The sequence below is a fragment of the Notolabrus celidotus genome, chromosome 12 (genome assembly GCF_009762535.1).
Source record: "Notolabrus celidotus isolate fNotCel1 chromosome 12, fNotCel1.pri, whole genome shotgun sequence".
Classification (NCBI taxonomy): Eukaryota; Metazoa; Chordata; class Actinopteri; order Labriformes; family Labridae; genus Notolabrus; species Notolabrus celidotus.
Genome location: NC_048283.1, coordinates 7,976,670 through 7,992,279, shown reverse-complemented (window position 1 = coordinate 7,992,279; position 15,610 = coordinate 7,976,670). Strand labels below are relative to the sequence as shown.

General features: G+C 38.0%; 2 protein-coding genes across 3 annotated transcripts; both read right to left on the bottom strand.

The window, feature by feature from the left end:
• Positions 1 to 265: 265 nt before the first annotated feature.
• Positions 266 to 1,900, bottom strand: irgq2 (immunity-related GTPase family, q2). The gene is made up of 2 exons (XM_034698476.1): positions 1,797 to 1,900; positions 266 to 1,407 (listed from the first exon to the last, which is right to left on the bottom strand). Exon 2 carries the CDS (start codon positions 1,403 to 1,405, stop codon positions 266 to 268), a length of 1,140 nt encoding a protein of 379 aa, XP_034554367.1. The 5' UTR covers positions 1,406 to 1,407; positions 1,797 to 1,900.
• Positions 1,901 to 3,699: 1,799 nt separating this feature from the next.
• Positions 3,700 to 11,335, bottom strand: LOC117822338 (sialic acid-binding Ig-like lectin 14). 2 transcript variants are annotated; one of them, XM_034697016.1, is made up of 9 exons: positions 11,284 to 11,335; positions 10,091 to 10,222; positions 9,315 to 9,653; positions 8,011 to 8,304; positions 6,992 to 7,249; positions 6,454 to 6,738; positions 6,234 to 6,345; positions 5,953 to 6,022; positions 3,700 to 4,860 (listed from the first exon to the last, which is right to left on the bottom strand). In XM_034697016.1, the coding sequence occupies exons 2-9, from the start codon at positions 10,155 to 10,157 to the stop codon at positions 4,522 to 4,524; spliced, it is 1,764 nt and encodes a 587-aa protein (XP_034552907.1). In that variant the 5' UTR covers positions 10,158 to 10,222; positions 11,284 to 11,335; the 3' UTR covers positions 3,700 to 4,521. The 2 variants fall into 2 exon arrangements, with proteins under 2 accessions (XP_034552907.1, XP_034552906.1); XM_034697015.1 differs by having other exon boundaries at positions 11,130 to 11,323.
• Positions 11,336 to 15,610: the final 4,275 nt, after the last annotated feature.

Sequence of the window (15,610 nt, the reverse complement as noted above, 5' to 3'; positions counted from 1 at the left end):
ATTTGATGTTTCTGCTGATAGTGAACAGAGAGCAACCCTTAAGGGTCTGCAATGTCTTTTTAAACTGGCACACAGCAGCTTGGAGTTTTTGACATCTTTTTGCAAAGTGTATGTTTACATAGAGTTTAAAGCATTCTTTCACACTCATATTAAGGGTGGAAATGTATGAAAAGATCACAAAGTGTTTTAGAAAATTGTGTTTTTATTTAACAAAACATTAAAGTTGTGTTGAACCCCACATACACAGGAAACAACAAGAAACAGTTCACTTCCCCTCCCCGACAACAGCAGCCACTATTTTCTCAGCATCAGCAGCCATTTCATCAATGGCGCCATTTAAGGCTTGAAGCATCGCAGCGAAAGAGCGGCTTACAGAGCGGGCATGCCGAGGCATCGCCATCTCCACTAACTTTGAAGAAACCGTGGCCAAGTCCTTTTCTGCTGCTGCCAGACGTTTTTTCACCTCACCTTTGGTGACCTCCACTGACAGCTCACAAGTCCGCAGCCCCTTGAGTCGTGCGGGCTCAATACCTCGCTGTCGGGCCAGACGCTCAACAGATTCATTGTCCAGGCACAGAGAGAGTTGTGCTTTTGTCAGGATCCGCATCGCCACGCTTGAGTCCACCATAGAGGCCACAAAGGGAACAGGAATGGCAGACACCCCGCCAGATAGTGATGCAGCAGCCCATACAAGTGCTTTGAATGCGTCTTTCTTCTGAGTGACCAGGGTGGAGGTTAGTGTTGGGAGGGCCAGGAGCAGGGCGTGGGCTCTGATTTCTGGGAGGTCTCTCCCCATGTCCTCCAACAGGCCAGGAAAGTCATACTTCTCCAGGGTGGAGGGCCTCACCAGGTAGACTTTGAGGTGAGACACACCTTCTGATTTCAGCGCCTCCACACTGGCTTTCCTCTTCTCTTCCAGGCTTTTGTCTGTGTCTTTATCTGAAGCTAAGAGAATAAAATAGACAATTTGTCGCTGTTGGGAACGGGCCTCTAGAAACACCTTCACACTGTTCGCATGGGGTGTCTCTGTGAACGTCATGAAGACAGCATTGTAACGAAAAATTTTTACTCTTTCCATGAACCCTTCAGATTCGAATGGAGAGGCTGAAGGGACAGGTGGAAGATCCCACAGGCGAAAATCAGGGTGTTTGGGGTTTGGGTAGCTTGCCAGTTCTTCTGGGGCAACAGGGGAAGGAGACGGAGCTGCTCCTTCATCCCCAGGACTGAGGCCACTGAGGGAGTTTATAAAGGTGGTCTTTCTATCCTCACGGTCCCCCAGCACAGCTAAGTTGATTCTGCTGATCAGGAGATCTTCCACTGCTTCCTTGACATCGGATAACTTATTGTTCTCTATTGACTCTTTGAGGGTCTCCAGGAGGTTCAGGTTTCTGAGGACATCAGCCATTTCTGTGAGGAGATGAGAAACTTTGACTATAAAGCAACTATAATACAGACCAAACCAGACGAACACACATGAATAAAAAGCAAGCAAAGCATCAAAACTGATCTACGCAATCATACTTGTAAGTGGTACTTGGACTTGTGACACAAGAACAATGCTCTCTCTGCACGTGTGAGGATCATGTTTATGTCTTACTAAAGCTTTGCATGTTCAATCAACAGAAACAAATATAACCAATACAATTTCCTAGAATTTAACGTTACAAATGTAAATCTGTTATGAGTGTGTATACTTCTCTCATCATTTTTCTGTAATTCAAATATGTGCAATTTTGAAACATATTATATATTCAGTAACAACAAACTGATCCAACATAGTCCAGCAAAAAACTCACCTATAGATCAGGACTAAAGGCAGCAGAGTGGTTCAAATATTTCTTCTCGAGTGTCAAATGATGATTCTTCTGTAGCCCCGAAGCACCGCCACAGTCAGCTTGAGCTATTTAAAGTGTCTGCTCCTCCAGTGGAACATTGTAATCCTGTTAGCTTAGCCTTAATCCACATTCACTTTCAGAACATGCATGTATTGTGAACTGCTTGTTCATGCATAAGCCTGCAAGAAGGCACACATGTGTTTGCAGAGACAACAAACAAACATCCGTACACATTTTTAAATAAAGCATTAGTCATTTCTTTATTTTGAAAGAACTTTTATTATATTCATTGTTACAGTGCTAATACTCACCAGAGGGCAAAAGAGAGGGTGGACTAAACATGCCAAAAAGCTCCCTCACCGTTTCTGCTGTCTTCCTCCCTTCTTCTTCTTTTCTTTGCTGATGACCGGTCAGCAAGTCAACACAAATCTTAAATGTTTTGCTTTCCAAATAAATTGAAAAGATAAACATTGGTAACAAAAACAGAGGTGAAATGTGCCATTCCCCTTTCAACATTTTGATTTGATATGAGGCGTTTAAACAGGTTGTCTGTTGCATAACTTTTGCTGTTGAGAATGAATCACTGTTGTTATGGGGTTTCGACCAATCAAAATTAAGTATTTAACACAGCCCGGCCATTACAACACACTCAGTACTCCCTCTTTCCCTCAACATTTAAGATGTATTACTGGATTCACTGATTGCTGAATAGTCCAGGTGCATACCACATTACTTTAACAACATCATCATCTAAACAATATGTTTCAAAGGCCAGTAACACTTTACATTATTGTTAATTAATGGTTACTTCATATATCAATTCATGTATGACCAAATTGCTGAACATGCAAGGTTTTTTTAGGACCATACATATAATTAGCGTCTCAGATGATATTTTGAAGCGTCATATTTTTGAGAAAAAACTCAAACTCTTATTAATTCATACAGAAATTCATCAGGAGTCATACATTACTTCAACATGAATTAAACATTCAGTCTCTAAAAAATGTGTACCATTATTGTAAAGTGTTACCTTAAACCCTTAGTAGCAATAATTTCAATGTCCTCTTTTTCCACCCATAAATCTATCAATTAATTTAACTCAAACCCTTACCAAGCATTAATTGATCTGAAAAAGCCCAGGTGTTTAATTAGATATTAACCCAACCAATGTTATTAAGGTATAAATATTTGTTTAATAATGTAAGTACACAAAACCTGTAAAATATAATTTTTTTTAGATTTGGTTAATTCCCTCTTTTGAAGCTGACAAAAAGCCAAATCTGGAACATAACGGTTTCCTTTTCTTTTCTTTCACTGAATTCCCCCCCAGGGATAAATAAAGTACTTCTGATTCTGATTCTCATTAATAATGAACCGAGAATGGATTCACAGTTTCACACAAAGATGATAAAAAAGCATTTCTAATAAAGAGGAACCAAGTAGTATTAAAAGTTGAGGGGGGTGCATACTACCAGTGAGGACCTCATAAGCCAAGCTGCAGTTTTACTTTAATCTCTTGTGAGAAGAAGCCAGTATGCAAATCGTGGCTCGTGTTTCAGATGTTATTTCAGGCACACTTCCCTTAAATGTTTTCATGTCTGACAGCAGGAAGCAGTGTTGCAAATTCACACATTTGACACTAATATATCACATGTGAGCTCCATGCAAGAAAGAAAGAATGCAGACCTGATTTTAAGATTTAAAAATGACTTCAATGGTTGATCATTGATAATGTAGCAAAACTGGTTGATCTTATTTTGTGACTGTTAATCTGTCAAAATGCAGTCCCACTGGGATGAGGTTCCCAACAATAGCTAACAATTCAGCAACTTGCTTTAAATATAGAAGCATTCATATCACATTCACTTTCTCACACTTTATTTTATTGTTTTGCAGAGTTTTACATTTTGAGTGAAAATGTGGTGCCACATCTTTGAGACAAACTAGACTCTTCTAGTTAGCTTAGCTTACTGTTTGCTCACTATCTCCATATTTAAAAAGCAGACCTGTGAATGTCATCAATCTTCTCTCTTACCTCATTGTAAGACAGCAGTTAAGTTCTCACCCCAAACTGTCTATCTACTGTTTTGCTTTGACACTGCATGAATGTGCTCTAAGCCTTATGTGAACTCACAGACACTTCCTTTAGACAGCAGCAGCAACATTTCATAATAAATCTGTGGGGAATTGATTCAACTTTAGCCCCTTAGATTCAGTCTACATTTATAGAAACATATTTTCCAATTCCAAATATTTATTTACAACCATAAACGCAGCATGATACAGTGAACAATGATGCACTAATAAAATTATAAGAAGCAATTTTCAAACAATAAAAAAAATCTGTGTACAGAAATGAAAAATATAAGACATTTACCTTAAATATTTTTTAAAATAGCTTTTAACATTTTTATACTTCAGGCTTTTTGAATTCATAAATGATCTGTACATTTAATATTCACTCATGTTTTTTGACACACTGCTGTTCGAACAACATTTTCCAACAAAATCCTTTCTATTCCTGTACAACCTTTGCTATCTTCCAAGTCCATTCACCAAAACTCTTTCAGGCGTAGAGAGCTGCAGAGAAAGACACAGCTGTTGCAGAAACTACAGACAGGAAAAATACAAATAGCAAGAAGCCATCATATCAGAACAAATGACTGAAGTGTGTCCTGAACACTCATTCTACACTATCCTCCCTCTGACCCATTATGTCCTCCACATTGGAATACACACCCTCACCTTCCTTTTCATCTGTTACACACTCCCCTTTCTCCCCTTCATTTCCCATCATCTCCTCTTCGTCTTTTCCTTCTTCATCTTCTCTTAAATCTTCTTTTTTAATTTCAGCATACTCCGTCTCTGCTGCCTCGGCCTCTACAGCACTCTTTCTTTTAATCTTGGAGAAATCAAGGTTGGAATAATCCACGTCTGGTTTCCCTGCGGCTGCATCCCCTTCTCCCTGAGTTGCATCTTGGTCGATGGCCCGACCATTTTCCCCAGCTTGCCCAGCAGCCATCTGTAATATTTGTCATAGAAGTGGTAAGAGTCAGTAATTAGCATCAACAATGGGCTGCAATCCTGATTAAAGCAATACAAAATCAACTCAATTCAAACTGCTTAAAGAATAAAAATGAATGTTTTGCTGGTTATCTGGATGTAGTTTTCAGTTCTACCACTAGGTGTCAGAATAGTTTAAAATGCTACATGTTAGGGCTCTAACTAATCAATCAATCAATCAGACTTTATTTATGAAGCACTTTTCATACAATGACATTGTAACACAAAGTGCTGTACATAAAAACAACATAAAATAGAATAAATTAAGAAAAAGATCCCACCCCCAGCCCCGACCCCAAACCCACCCCACAATCCTAAGGTTAAGAACACAATATGCAACAATAGTAATAAAAACAATAAAAATAAAATGAATAAATAAAAAATAAAAAATAAGTTGCTGAACGAACTGAGGAAATGCTCTAATGGTGTCTAAATGAGGAAACACTGGAGGTAAAATTAAATGTTAAAACTCAACACAAGAAATTAAAATCACCAAAATAAAATAAATTTCTAAGATAATAAAGCACTAAAATATTAAACCATTAAAAGAAAATAAGATGCTAGACTTAAAATAAATAGATAAATAAGTAAATACATAAATAAAGTAGAATAACAGTGACTAAAAGTTGAACTAGATAATAAATAAATAAATAAATGAATAAATAAAACTGTGAATAATAAAAACTTAAAAGTGAGACTAAAAAGGTCAGTCTTGAGTTTGCTTTTAAAAATATTTATGCTCTGTGCAGCCCTCAGATCTTCAGGTAGGGTGTTCCACAGGCATGGGCCGTGATAATAAAAAGCTGCCTCACCGTGAGCCTTAATTCTTACTTTTGGTACAATTAAAAAGTCCACTACCTGAAGAGCTGAGGGTTCTCACTGGCTCATATGTTAAAAGCAAATCTGATAAATAAGAAGGGCCAAGACCATTAAAAGATTTAAAAACCAGTAAAATAATCTTAAAATCTATTCTATAAGATACTGGAAGCCAATGCAGAGACACACTAATGTTAACTAATGTTTGTTATGATATGCTGAAGTTAACATTTACCAATGGATCCTCTTGACTCGTCACCATCTCCAGAGTCTCAGCCAGATTCCTATAGGTCCTCTGTTTGGTCCTGTGGAGGGTTTTCATGAAGCAATATGAAAATTAATTTACAATATCAGGCAAAATAAAAATACAAATACTTAAAGGGCAATTCCACAGTTTTAGCATACTTTGACCCACCAACTCCAATTCAAGTACGTTTCAAAATCAGAAGATAAGGAGGGTGTGTGAACTAAGTACAACATGATAGAAAATAAAACAAATAAGAATGTAAAGTGTACCTGTGGCATTTTCTCACCAAACAGCAAATGCTTGCAGAAAGGAGAGCACCAATCAAAAATGCAATGACAATTTCCAGTCGTGTAATAAATCTGAAAATTTTCATTTGGGGATCTGGAATCAAGAAACAAAAATAAACAAATAAATAAATAAGTTCCTTCATTCTGTGACAGCTGTTTGAATCCAAGATCATTTGAGAACATTCAAAGGGCGAGCACTTACCTTCCTGCTCTTGCTCTTCTGTCTTTATGTTGAGTGTCTCTGTTATGTCTCCGACTTTGTTGCTGCTGACACACTGAACACTTGTGTAACTTTGCTGTTGTACAGTCAGGGTGAAGGTGCTGTTGACTGTGTGGTTGGATATGGTGGTGATGATGTAGATCTCTGTGTGGTTCTCCAACAGTGGCCATCTGATGGTGGGTAAGGGAAACCCTTCACTGACACACGTGCAGGTCAGAGACTTTGAGTGATTTATGCATCCGGAGCTGCTGAGGATCTTTGAAAACACTGATAAAAGAGAATGACAGCGTTAATAAAGCATATGCTGAACTAGCAGGGGAGTTGGTAGAGTATGACAACAATGTATCTCTTTATGGAGAGACTAAGGAAAACTTTGAACACTGCAGGTTAGATTGAGAGTATCAAACTCCTCCCCATTTCTTACTCCACATTATTTAGATAATTTCATATCTATGGCATAAAAACTTTGAACAAATTTTGAACAAAATTTCAGGAAGGCCATGAAGTCATGTGTACTTACATGCCACTGTTACAGTCACTTCTTTCCTCAGGTTTTTTTCCCCGTGTTTCGCTGTACAGATGTACACTCCTGAGTGTGCAATGCTCACATTAGTGATAACGAGTGTGACTGATCCAGTGTTATTCTCATGGCTCTGGTTAGAGCCCGGTTTGGTCCATGTAACGACAGATAGCGGGAAACTGTCAAGACTGCAGGTCAGATTCAGAGTATCACCTTTCCTTATGGATGTCTTTCCAGTGATTTTAAGTGCCTTGGCATCTTTGAGACAAAGTTTGGGAAAAGTATTAGAAAGTATCACACAACTCTTTTCATAATCGGCCTTCAAACATGTTCAGTCTGAGGCTGAAAACCTTCAAACCTCAATAAACCTGAGCCATTCTCACACTTTCTAGTGATAAAGGGTTAATCTGTCATGTGTTACTCTGATTTAGTTTGGCATTACCTATATTCCAAAACCATGTACTGTTTTATTTTGTAGATCTTACCTTGTGTTTTCATGTTATGCTTTACTTCCTGTCTGTCTCAGTTCTGAGTAATCCTTGTTTCAGTTTTCCTGATGTTGTTATTCAGTAACATTTCTTGCATTATTTTTCAGTCACTGTTTCCTCCATTTAGACTTCCTCTTTTGTTTCACGTGTGTCTTGTGTTCACACCTGTTGCTAGTTACCCTGTCTGTATTAGGTTTCTCTGTTTCCTCCCTTAGTTTGTTGCATCTTTCCCTGCATCAAACCTCCTGTGCACAAAACAATATCACAGGCATCTGAACATCTTTTCAAGAATGTTCTGCAGTCTTAAAAGAAAATAACAGAGACACTATTTCAGAATATATGAACAGAATGTATGATCTGTTCTGAGCTGTGGGTCTCCACCCAAACAAGAGATGTCAAACAAGACAATCAAATCCCCCCAGAACACAAAAGAGTAACTGATCAATCTTTTTATATTTGTAGAAAGTCCCATACTGCCATAGACATACTAGTAATAAGAAAATATGAGCTATAAAAAAATATTTTACTCACATGTCACTTCCAGAATCTTAGTTTCCTCCGTAGTACTGTCATTAGTGAAGCGAACCCTACAGGTTACTTCCATGCCATGGTGATTGACCGAAGGGGTAAAGGTCAAGTCTGAGCTTTGTTTCTTATTTGTTGTGCTGTTTCCTGGGAAGGGGGTGTCTTTTTCCCCAGGTCTTCTCCATGTCCAGGTGATCCCAGGATCAGATCCAGAGCAGTGACCCGGAGCAGTGCAGCTCAGTGTGGCCTGCTGTCCCTTTGTCAGAGGAGGAATCACCACTGTGGGCTTCTGGGTCAGATCTGAAGGAAAGTGGGAGGAAGTATGTAGAAACAGCAAAACCAGGGTGATGTTAACCTCCAGTGAAATACACTGAGCAGAAATGCAAGTTAATGTTGACTTCAACTAGGATTATTCATCTTTTTTAACATAAAAAAGGCAAAATAAGTTATTTTTATCTGTGATGTCATCAAAGTTGGCGTTGCTTCTTTTCAGTGTAGGTTACATTTCCAAAGATCAACCACAGAAGCTGATAGAAGCCAGGTATTACACCAACAACAGAATTAGTGAATGCAGGCGTATTACATTCACCAGGGGGGAAAAAAAGCTCTGTTTTTCTGGATGAATAAAAAGTAAAAGAAAGAGAAATCAAGTGAATCACAGATGTGTGTCATGTTATTGTGGACGACGGGCGGAATAAAAACACTGCGGTTAATCTACCAATCAGACACGTTCAGCATTGCAGGCCCTGCCCCCCAAAAGCCCTGCGGCTTTTTGAAAAGTACTACCCCCCTAGCAGGGGCTTTCTAAGGGGGAGATTATCTACCTCTGAACAAAATTTAGACCCTAGTTCCACCGGTCAAAACACACGTAGTTCCGGGGTTGAGTCCCTAGCTCCTCCGGTCCAAATGCCCCTTAAGATACCAGTCCTTTAAAATACCAAGAGAAGCTCACATTCAGGCCACATACAGAAGCAAACACGCCCCATCTGTGAAGTCTCATACAGTTTTACTTTGGATTGGGTTTGAGACGTTGGGAGATACTCATTTTAGTATCATAAATGGTTTGAGTAGTTTTTTGTCTTTGTACAAATTAAGACTCTGCACTTGTAGAGACATAAAGCCTGTTATCCAATTGTCATCAGGATCAGCTGAGTTGACATGATGATTCCTTTAAAATGCACACAAACTGGCTAAATACTGCACACAGGTGAGAGAGCTTCAGTTGATTTTGAGGCACTGGTATTTTGTTAGTTCAGTAAAAGTACAGTTTTTATTCTCAAGTGGATGCTGTGCACTTCTTCATTTCATACCTTTAACAGTGATGTTTGCTGTGTGAGATGTTGTTCCATTCATGACTCTGAGTTGATATGATCCAGAGTCTGACTTTTTGAGGTCGTTGATAATGATGCTGCAGTTCATCTGACTCAGATGAGGCTCCAATAGTGAAACTCGTCTTCCCAACTCAGACTGAGTCAGTGTGGAGGTGTTTCTCAATCTGAGTATGATGTCAGAATCAGTACAGTTCTGTTCACACTTGTACCAAACTGCATGTTGCAAAGAGAAGTCAGATTTGGAGATAAAATAACACGGGATCACCACACAGAGTCCGACCTCTGCTGCTATTTCTTGGATGTGTCCTGTTGATGTAACTGAAAATTAAAACAAGGGGAAGGTGTCAGGAGATATATATTAACACTGTTAATACCTCAGCGTGTCTTATACTGACAAAGGAATACTGTAATAATAGCTCAACCCTTAACAGTGCTTCTCGCAGCAAGGTTTGGTCAACAGTTTTCTGATGTGTGAGGCTGATATGGTAGAGGTGAGTCATAGAGTTTAGTTTCTCTCTGATAAGAACCAAAAACAGTAAATAAATATTTGAAAAAAAAAATCACATCTAAATGAATATTCTAAATCTATTCAAAGGTAATTCACTAGAACAAACTTCTAAGTGTATTTTAAGGAAGGGGGGGAAATAAGTCATGTTTATAGCCATAGTAAAATTGTCTGAAGGTAAAAGATACTCTAGCAGCTTGAAAAAAAGACAGTACCATGAAAAGATTGAATTAAAATGTGCACACTTTACCTTCGTCAGCATTGTTTCTTCTGGCACTGGCAATGAAGAGCAAAGTCAGCCAGAGGAGAGCAAACATCCTTTTTTCGATGATTGAGCCTCACTGTCGATCCCAAAATCTTCTCTCTCAGACTCTCTAAAACACTTGACAAGTGTTAAGTAGAAAAACAGGAAGTATGTTTTACTGAACGGGACTAAGAAAGTGCCACAGAGCTGACAGCAGAGAACTAATACTGGATGTTGCATTTTCACCAGTGATCAAGTACAAAACATTTGCATGCAACATTCCCCAGAGGCTCCAGCTTAGACCCATTATGATCGCACATTTGAACTCTGTACACTAATATCTAATGGCCTCAATCAGTCGTTTTAAAAAATAAGAGCTCTCATAAAGACATAAATATAATATTTACAGTTATGGAAAGACACTACAATAATTTCTGTAAAAATGCTGATGAGTAAGTTGCAATGTGTCGGCTGTTTTAAAGATATTGTGTCATGTAAAGCAAAGACACTTTAATTTACACCAGTACTGCAGTGTACCTTTGACTGGTTTTTGAAGGAAAGTTCTCTTTTTTACCCTCGACACTACCTCTTCATGAGAAAAATATGAGGAAAGTCTTCAATGTGGAAATACCTTAGAGAGGACAGAAACAGCTTTTTGATGAGAACAAACGTGCTTATTAATGACCACCTTTCCGGTTCAAATACAGTAACCCTTGCTGCCAATTCTGCTGAAACTGAAACGTGGTGAGTGTGTTCGGTACACAGATCTTAAAACAGGATGTTGCACATTTGGTTATTCTACAGTTGCTTAATTTAAACTTGGCTACCACTTCCCCTACAGTGCAGCTAGTCTGTTTCTTTTGTTGAGAAGACTTTGGTGAAATCCAGTCTAGATAAGGAAATAAAGACCTTAAACAGTTTAGACATCTGAATCCAGCTTTGATATGAAACATGTCATCAAAGCACCTATGCCCTCTTCAAATCATTACTCCCTTCGACGTGACAAACATAACTTTCAACACAATAAGCAATGTAATTCTCCCACCTCAAACACCATTTCTCCAACACGGTCCAGGATCCACAAAAGCCATTTTTGACCAACCTGAACGTCTTTGATGACTGAAGCAACTAAGAGTCACCTCAGCATTTCAGTTCATGTCAAACATATATCTGTACAGAAGGCAACTTATGTGTGATACCTGCTTGTCTTGTTCCTCTGCTCTCTTTGCTCCACTTTCTGAAGAGTCACTCTCTTCTGAACTGACTCTTCCGTTCATCACTTTTTCAGCCTCTTCCTTCTTTGTTCAAAAACTACTCATGCACAGTAATGCTGCTTTTCTTTGAAAAATAACAGTTTTGTACAGTTATTATCTTACAATAGTACAGGCATACTCTCATATGTTTCATACTTTTGGAACTTTCACATCTAAAACTGAAAAGTTGAAGAGTTTATTTTTGTTGATTTGCTTTGTCAGTGACTGACGAATGCAACATATCCAGAAAGGGGAAGTTTGCTAGTTGCATGATAATGAGCCAAAATGAAAAAAAGAATTCTGGTTATCTTGAGAAACATTTTAACCAATATTATCTGTATTCATGTGGATATCCATGTAGCTCTGTAAGTTTGAAGTTTGAATTTATTATGGTTTAATGTTGTTTATTTTATTTTCTTATCATGCAGCAATGCATAAACATACTGTGATGTTTAAGACAAGGGAGTCTATCAGTGCAGAATATCAAATATCTGCAGTTTGCATTGACTTTTGATGGTCATTAAATATCTGTGTGTGAGGACATTGTGTCACACATGAGTGCATTCAATACTGAAAGGTTCAAACACAAGGTATTTGCATTCATCCTGTTTCACCATTTTAGCTTCAGCTTCTAAGAAAGCACTTCTGTCTTCAAGATGATTGTGCAATCTTTGACTGTTAACCCTTAGAATTAATTTATGTATTTCGAAATGCAGCAACTATTTTACCTTTCTTTTGGATCTCTGGACTTAATCTTGGAATTTTCAGCTATTTAGCTGCAGTTATTTAGCAATTACGTGAAGTCATTTGCCATCTGTTTGGATGTTCAGCACAAACTGTTGTGTGAAAGAGGCTGTGATGGTTTTGTCAGAAAGCTTGCAGCGTATGCTTAATTCCACTTTTTTTTTCTTCACAACAAAAAAATTGCTTCTCGCTGTTAATACTTAGAGTCAGGTTGTTTCCCAGGGCATGTTCAAGAAGGAAGTAATCATCAAACTTGCCCTGACCTGGCCTCTTTCTTAAATGTGTTGTGTTCCTTAATGTGATGTATATTTGGTATCTCAATAGATGTCTCTGTCTCCACAGACATCTCAGTCAGAGTTTCTCACACTGCAAGATTACACTGAGGCCTGCTAGGTCAAGCTTAGTGTCACAGGCCTCTTAAGGAGCAGAGTAACTGTCCTCCTGTTCACTGTAGCCTCTTGCACATCTCAATTAAGCAATGGAGGTCAGCAGAGGTGGGTAGTAACGAGTTACATTTACTCCGTTACATGTACTTGAGTAGTTTTTTCAAAAAATTGTACTTCTGAGAGTATTTGTTTTGCAGAGTACTTTTTACTCCTACTCAAGTACATTTGTGTTAAAAAATATGTACTTTTACTTCGTTACATTGGGCTGTCCAGTCGCTACTTTTACCGTTCCTTTTTTTCTACATTTTATATGTTTTATACTCAGCCATCTCTCACGCGGCTCCTTCTGATCCAGAGCTATAAATAGCCTCAACACTGAATGAACGGAGAAGTAGCTCCGCCCCCGCCTCCACCTACAGCTGGGGAGAGAGGCTGCGTAATACCTGCGTCCCCTTTGGAGGAACATGTTTACCCTGTACCCAAAATCCAGACTCTCTCATAACTTCTAAATGACGAGGAAAAACAGTCACATTATGCGCTGCTTACTTTGTCTATACGGTGGAAATCTTGAGCTTATAGAACAATTAAATCTTAAAAACATGTCATGGTGAGTTATCAGTTAGGTAAGCTAAGGATCATACAGGGTAATATTAAATATTAAAAGCATGTTATAGTTAGTTATCAGTTAGGTAAGCTTATGATCATACTAGTTAATATTAAATCTTAAAAGCACGTTATAGTTAGTTATCAGTTAGGTAAGCTAATGATCATACTAGTTAATATTAAATCTTAAAAGCATGTTATAGTTAGTTATCAGTTAGGTAAGCTAATGATTATAGTAGTTAATATTAAATCTTAAAAGCATGTCATGGTGAGGTACAGTTAGGTAAGCTTAGGATCATACTGGTTAACATTAAATCTTAAAAGCATGTTAGAAATGTTGGAAAGTAATCTAAAGTAACTTATAAGAGCAGTAAGGTAGCATGCTAATAAAAACAGCTGCTTCTGAAGCCCAACAGTCACCTCAGAGAGATTCTTCAGGACTGAGTTCATGGCCTTTTTAAACACTTCCAAGTTGTTTTAGTATTTTCAAGTTATGTTTTTAAGTAAGATGTACTGAAAATAAGTTAAAGGTTAAAAAAAGAAAGTTTGGAAAGCATAGATATATTTTTTATTGTAATGTTGGAGTATTAATGTTCTGGAGTTCTGATGACATCTTAGACAGTTTGAAGTTCTAGCTTGTTTTAAAAAATGAAAGCGGTTACATTAGTTTGTGCACATTGCAGCTTCTCTTTCTTTAATGTTTGAAAGTAAACCATGCCTAACAGCATTCATTTTGGCATTTTCCTATTTATGTCACTTTATTAAAGGCAGTGAGCACTTCACATTGTTATTAGCATTTCCAATACAGTACAATTTTATATATGATACTACTCACAAGTTACTCATTACTTGAGTAGTTTTTTTTTAGGTACTTATTTACTCTTACTCAAGTTCTTATTTCTATGAGTACTCTTACTTCTACTTGAGTAACATCATTAGAAAGTAACAGTACTTTTACTTGAGTACTGTTTCCGTTTACTCTACCCACCTCTGGAGGTCAGCCATCACTTCACCTTTGTGCATGCACATTGACCCCAGAATGCTGTAATACTGGTGACCCAGTGTGTGATTTCACATCTTATTACAGCATTACAGATGCATGAGAAGCATGACTTGTAAACTCAGATATCAATCGATCAATTTTTATTTATATAGCGCCAAATCCCAATAAACGTTATCTCAAGACGCATTTTCAAACAGAGCAGATCTAGACCATACTCTGTGTTAAATTATTAACATAGACCCAACATCAAGGCAGGATCAGATCTGGTCTCCTCTTACAGACAGGGCTCAGTCTGATCTCATCTTATTCCACCATGAGCAGAGCACTTTGCAGTATTTAGCAAGTTACGGCAGCAAGGACAAACTTCCTTTGAACAGGCAGAAACCTCGAGCAGAACCAGACTCATGTTAGACAGACATCTGCCTCGACTGAGTTGGGGTTGGAAAGAGGGAGAGAGGAGGTGAAGAGAAGAAGAGATGATAGTGATGAGATGGATAGTAGTAGCTGTTGCCATTAGAGTCGGGCACGTCCATAGCAGCAGGCTGTCTATGGCAGCGACTAAGAGGAAGCTACGAGACAAGGGAGCTCAGGGACTTCAGAAAGGTCTGTGAGTATCTCACTGCACCGAGCTGAAACAGGGGAGTAGATATCCCACCAACAATTCTTATTTAACAGATTGATTTATTTGTTTCTGCAAAGATAAAATTCAAAACAAGACAGAAACACATAATTACATAAAGTTACATGGATGGAACAAAAAAAAACCTTGCTAACACTTTACAATAATGGTCCACATTTTACATGTCAAAGTAATGCATGACTCATGATGAATTTCTGTTTGAATTCATATAGGATGCACCCTTAGCTCCTGTTACTCATCATGAACTATTTATCAAGCTACTACGACTTTGAGTAATGACTACGTGTTTAAGATTGTGACTAAATTTAAACACGTATTAAACAAGTTACCCAAAGTCGTAGTAACTTCATTATTAGTTCATGATGAGTAACAGGAACTAATGATGCATCCTCTATGAATTCAAACAGAAGTTCCTCATGAGTCATGCATTACTTCAACGTGAAGTAAACATTAATTTGCTAAAAAAATGTGTGCCATTATTGTAAAGCGTTACCGAAACCTCTACAGGTTTGTAAAGAGAGCCCATCTCACACAGAATGTAAAGCATCTGGAAGGTCTTACCACAAAATAAAAGCAGAACTAGGTGTTCATAAAAGTCCAAAAGCAGGAAGAGAAGACATTTTAAAAACAATCAACACTTTTAAAAACTGTAACATAGTTCATACAAAGACCACTGGACACAAGAAAGAGAATTCACGAGTGTTCATTTGAGATCTTGTTTTAAAAACCACAAAAGGAGAGAAAGATTGCAGTGAGTGACACAGAAAGACTTCCCCATATCTGGCATTATTTATCAGACAGTTGCAGGCATGCATTGTGGTGTCAGTCATCACTTGTGTGATATACACAACTCGTATATGTTGGTATAAAAGACAACCTCAATTTTTATATGATAAA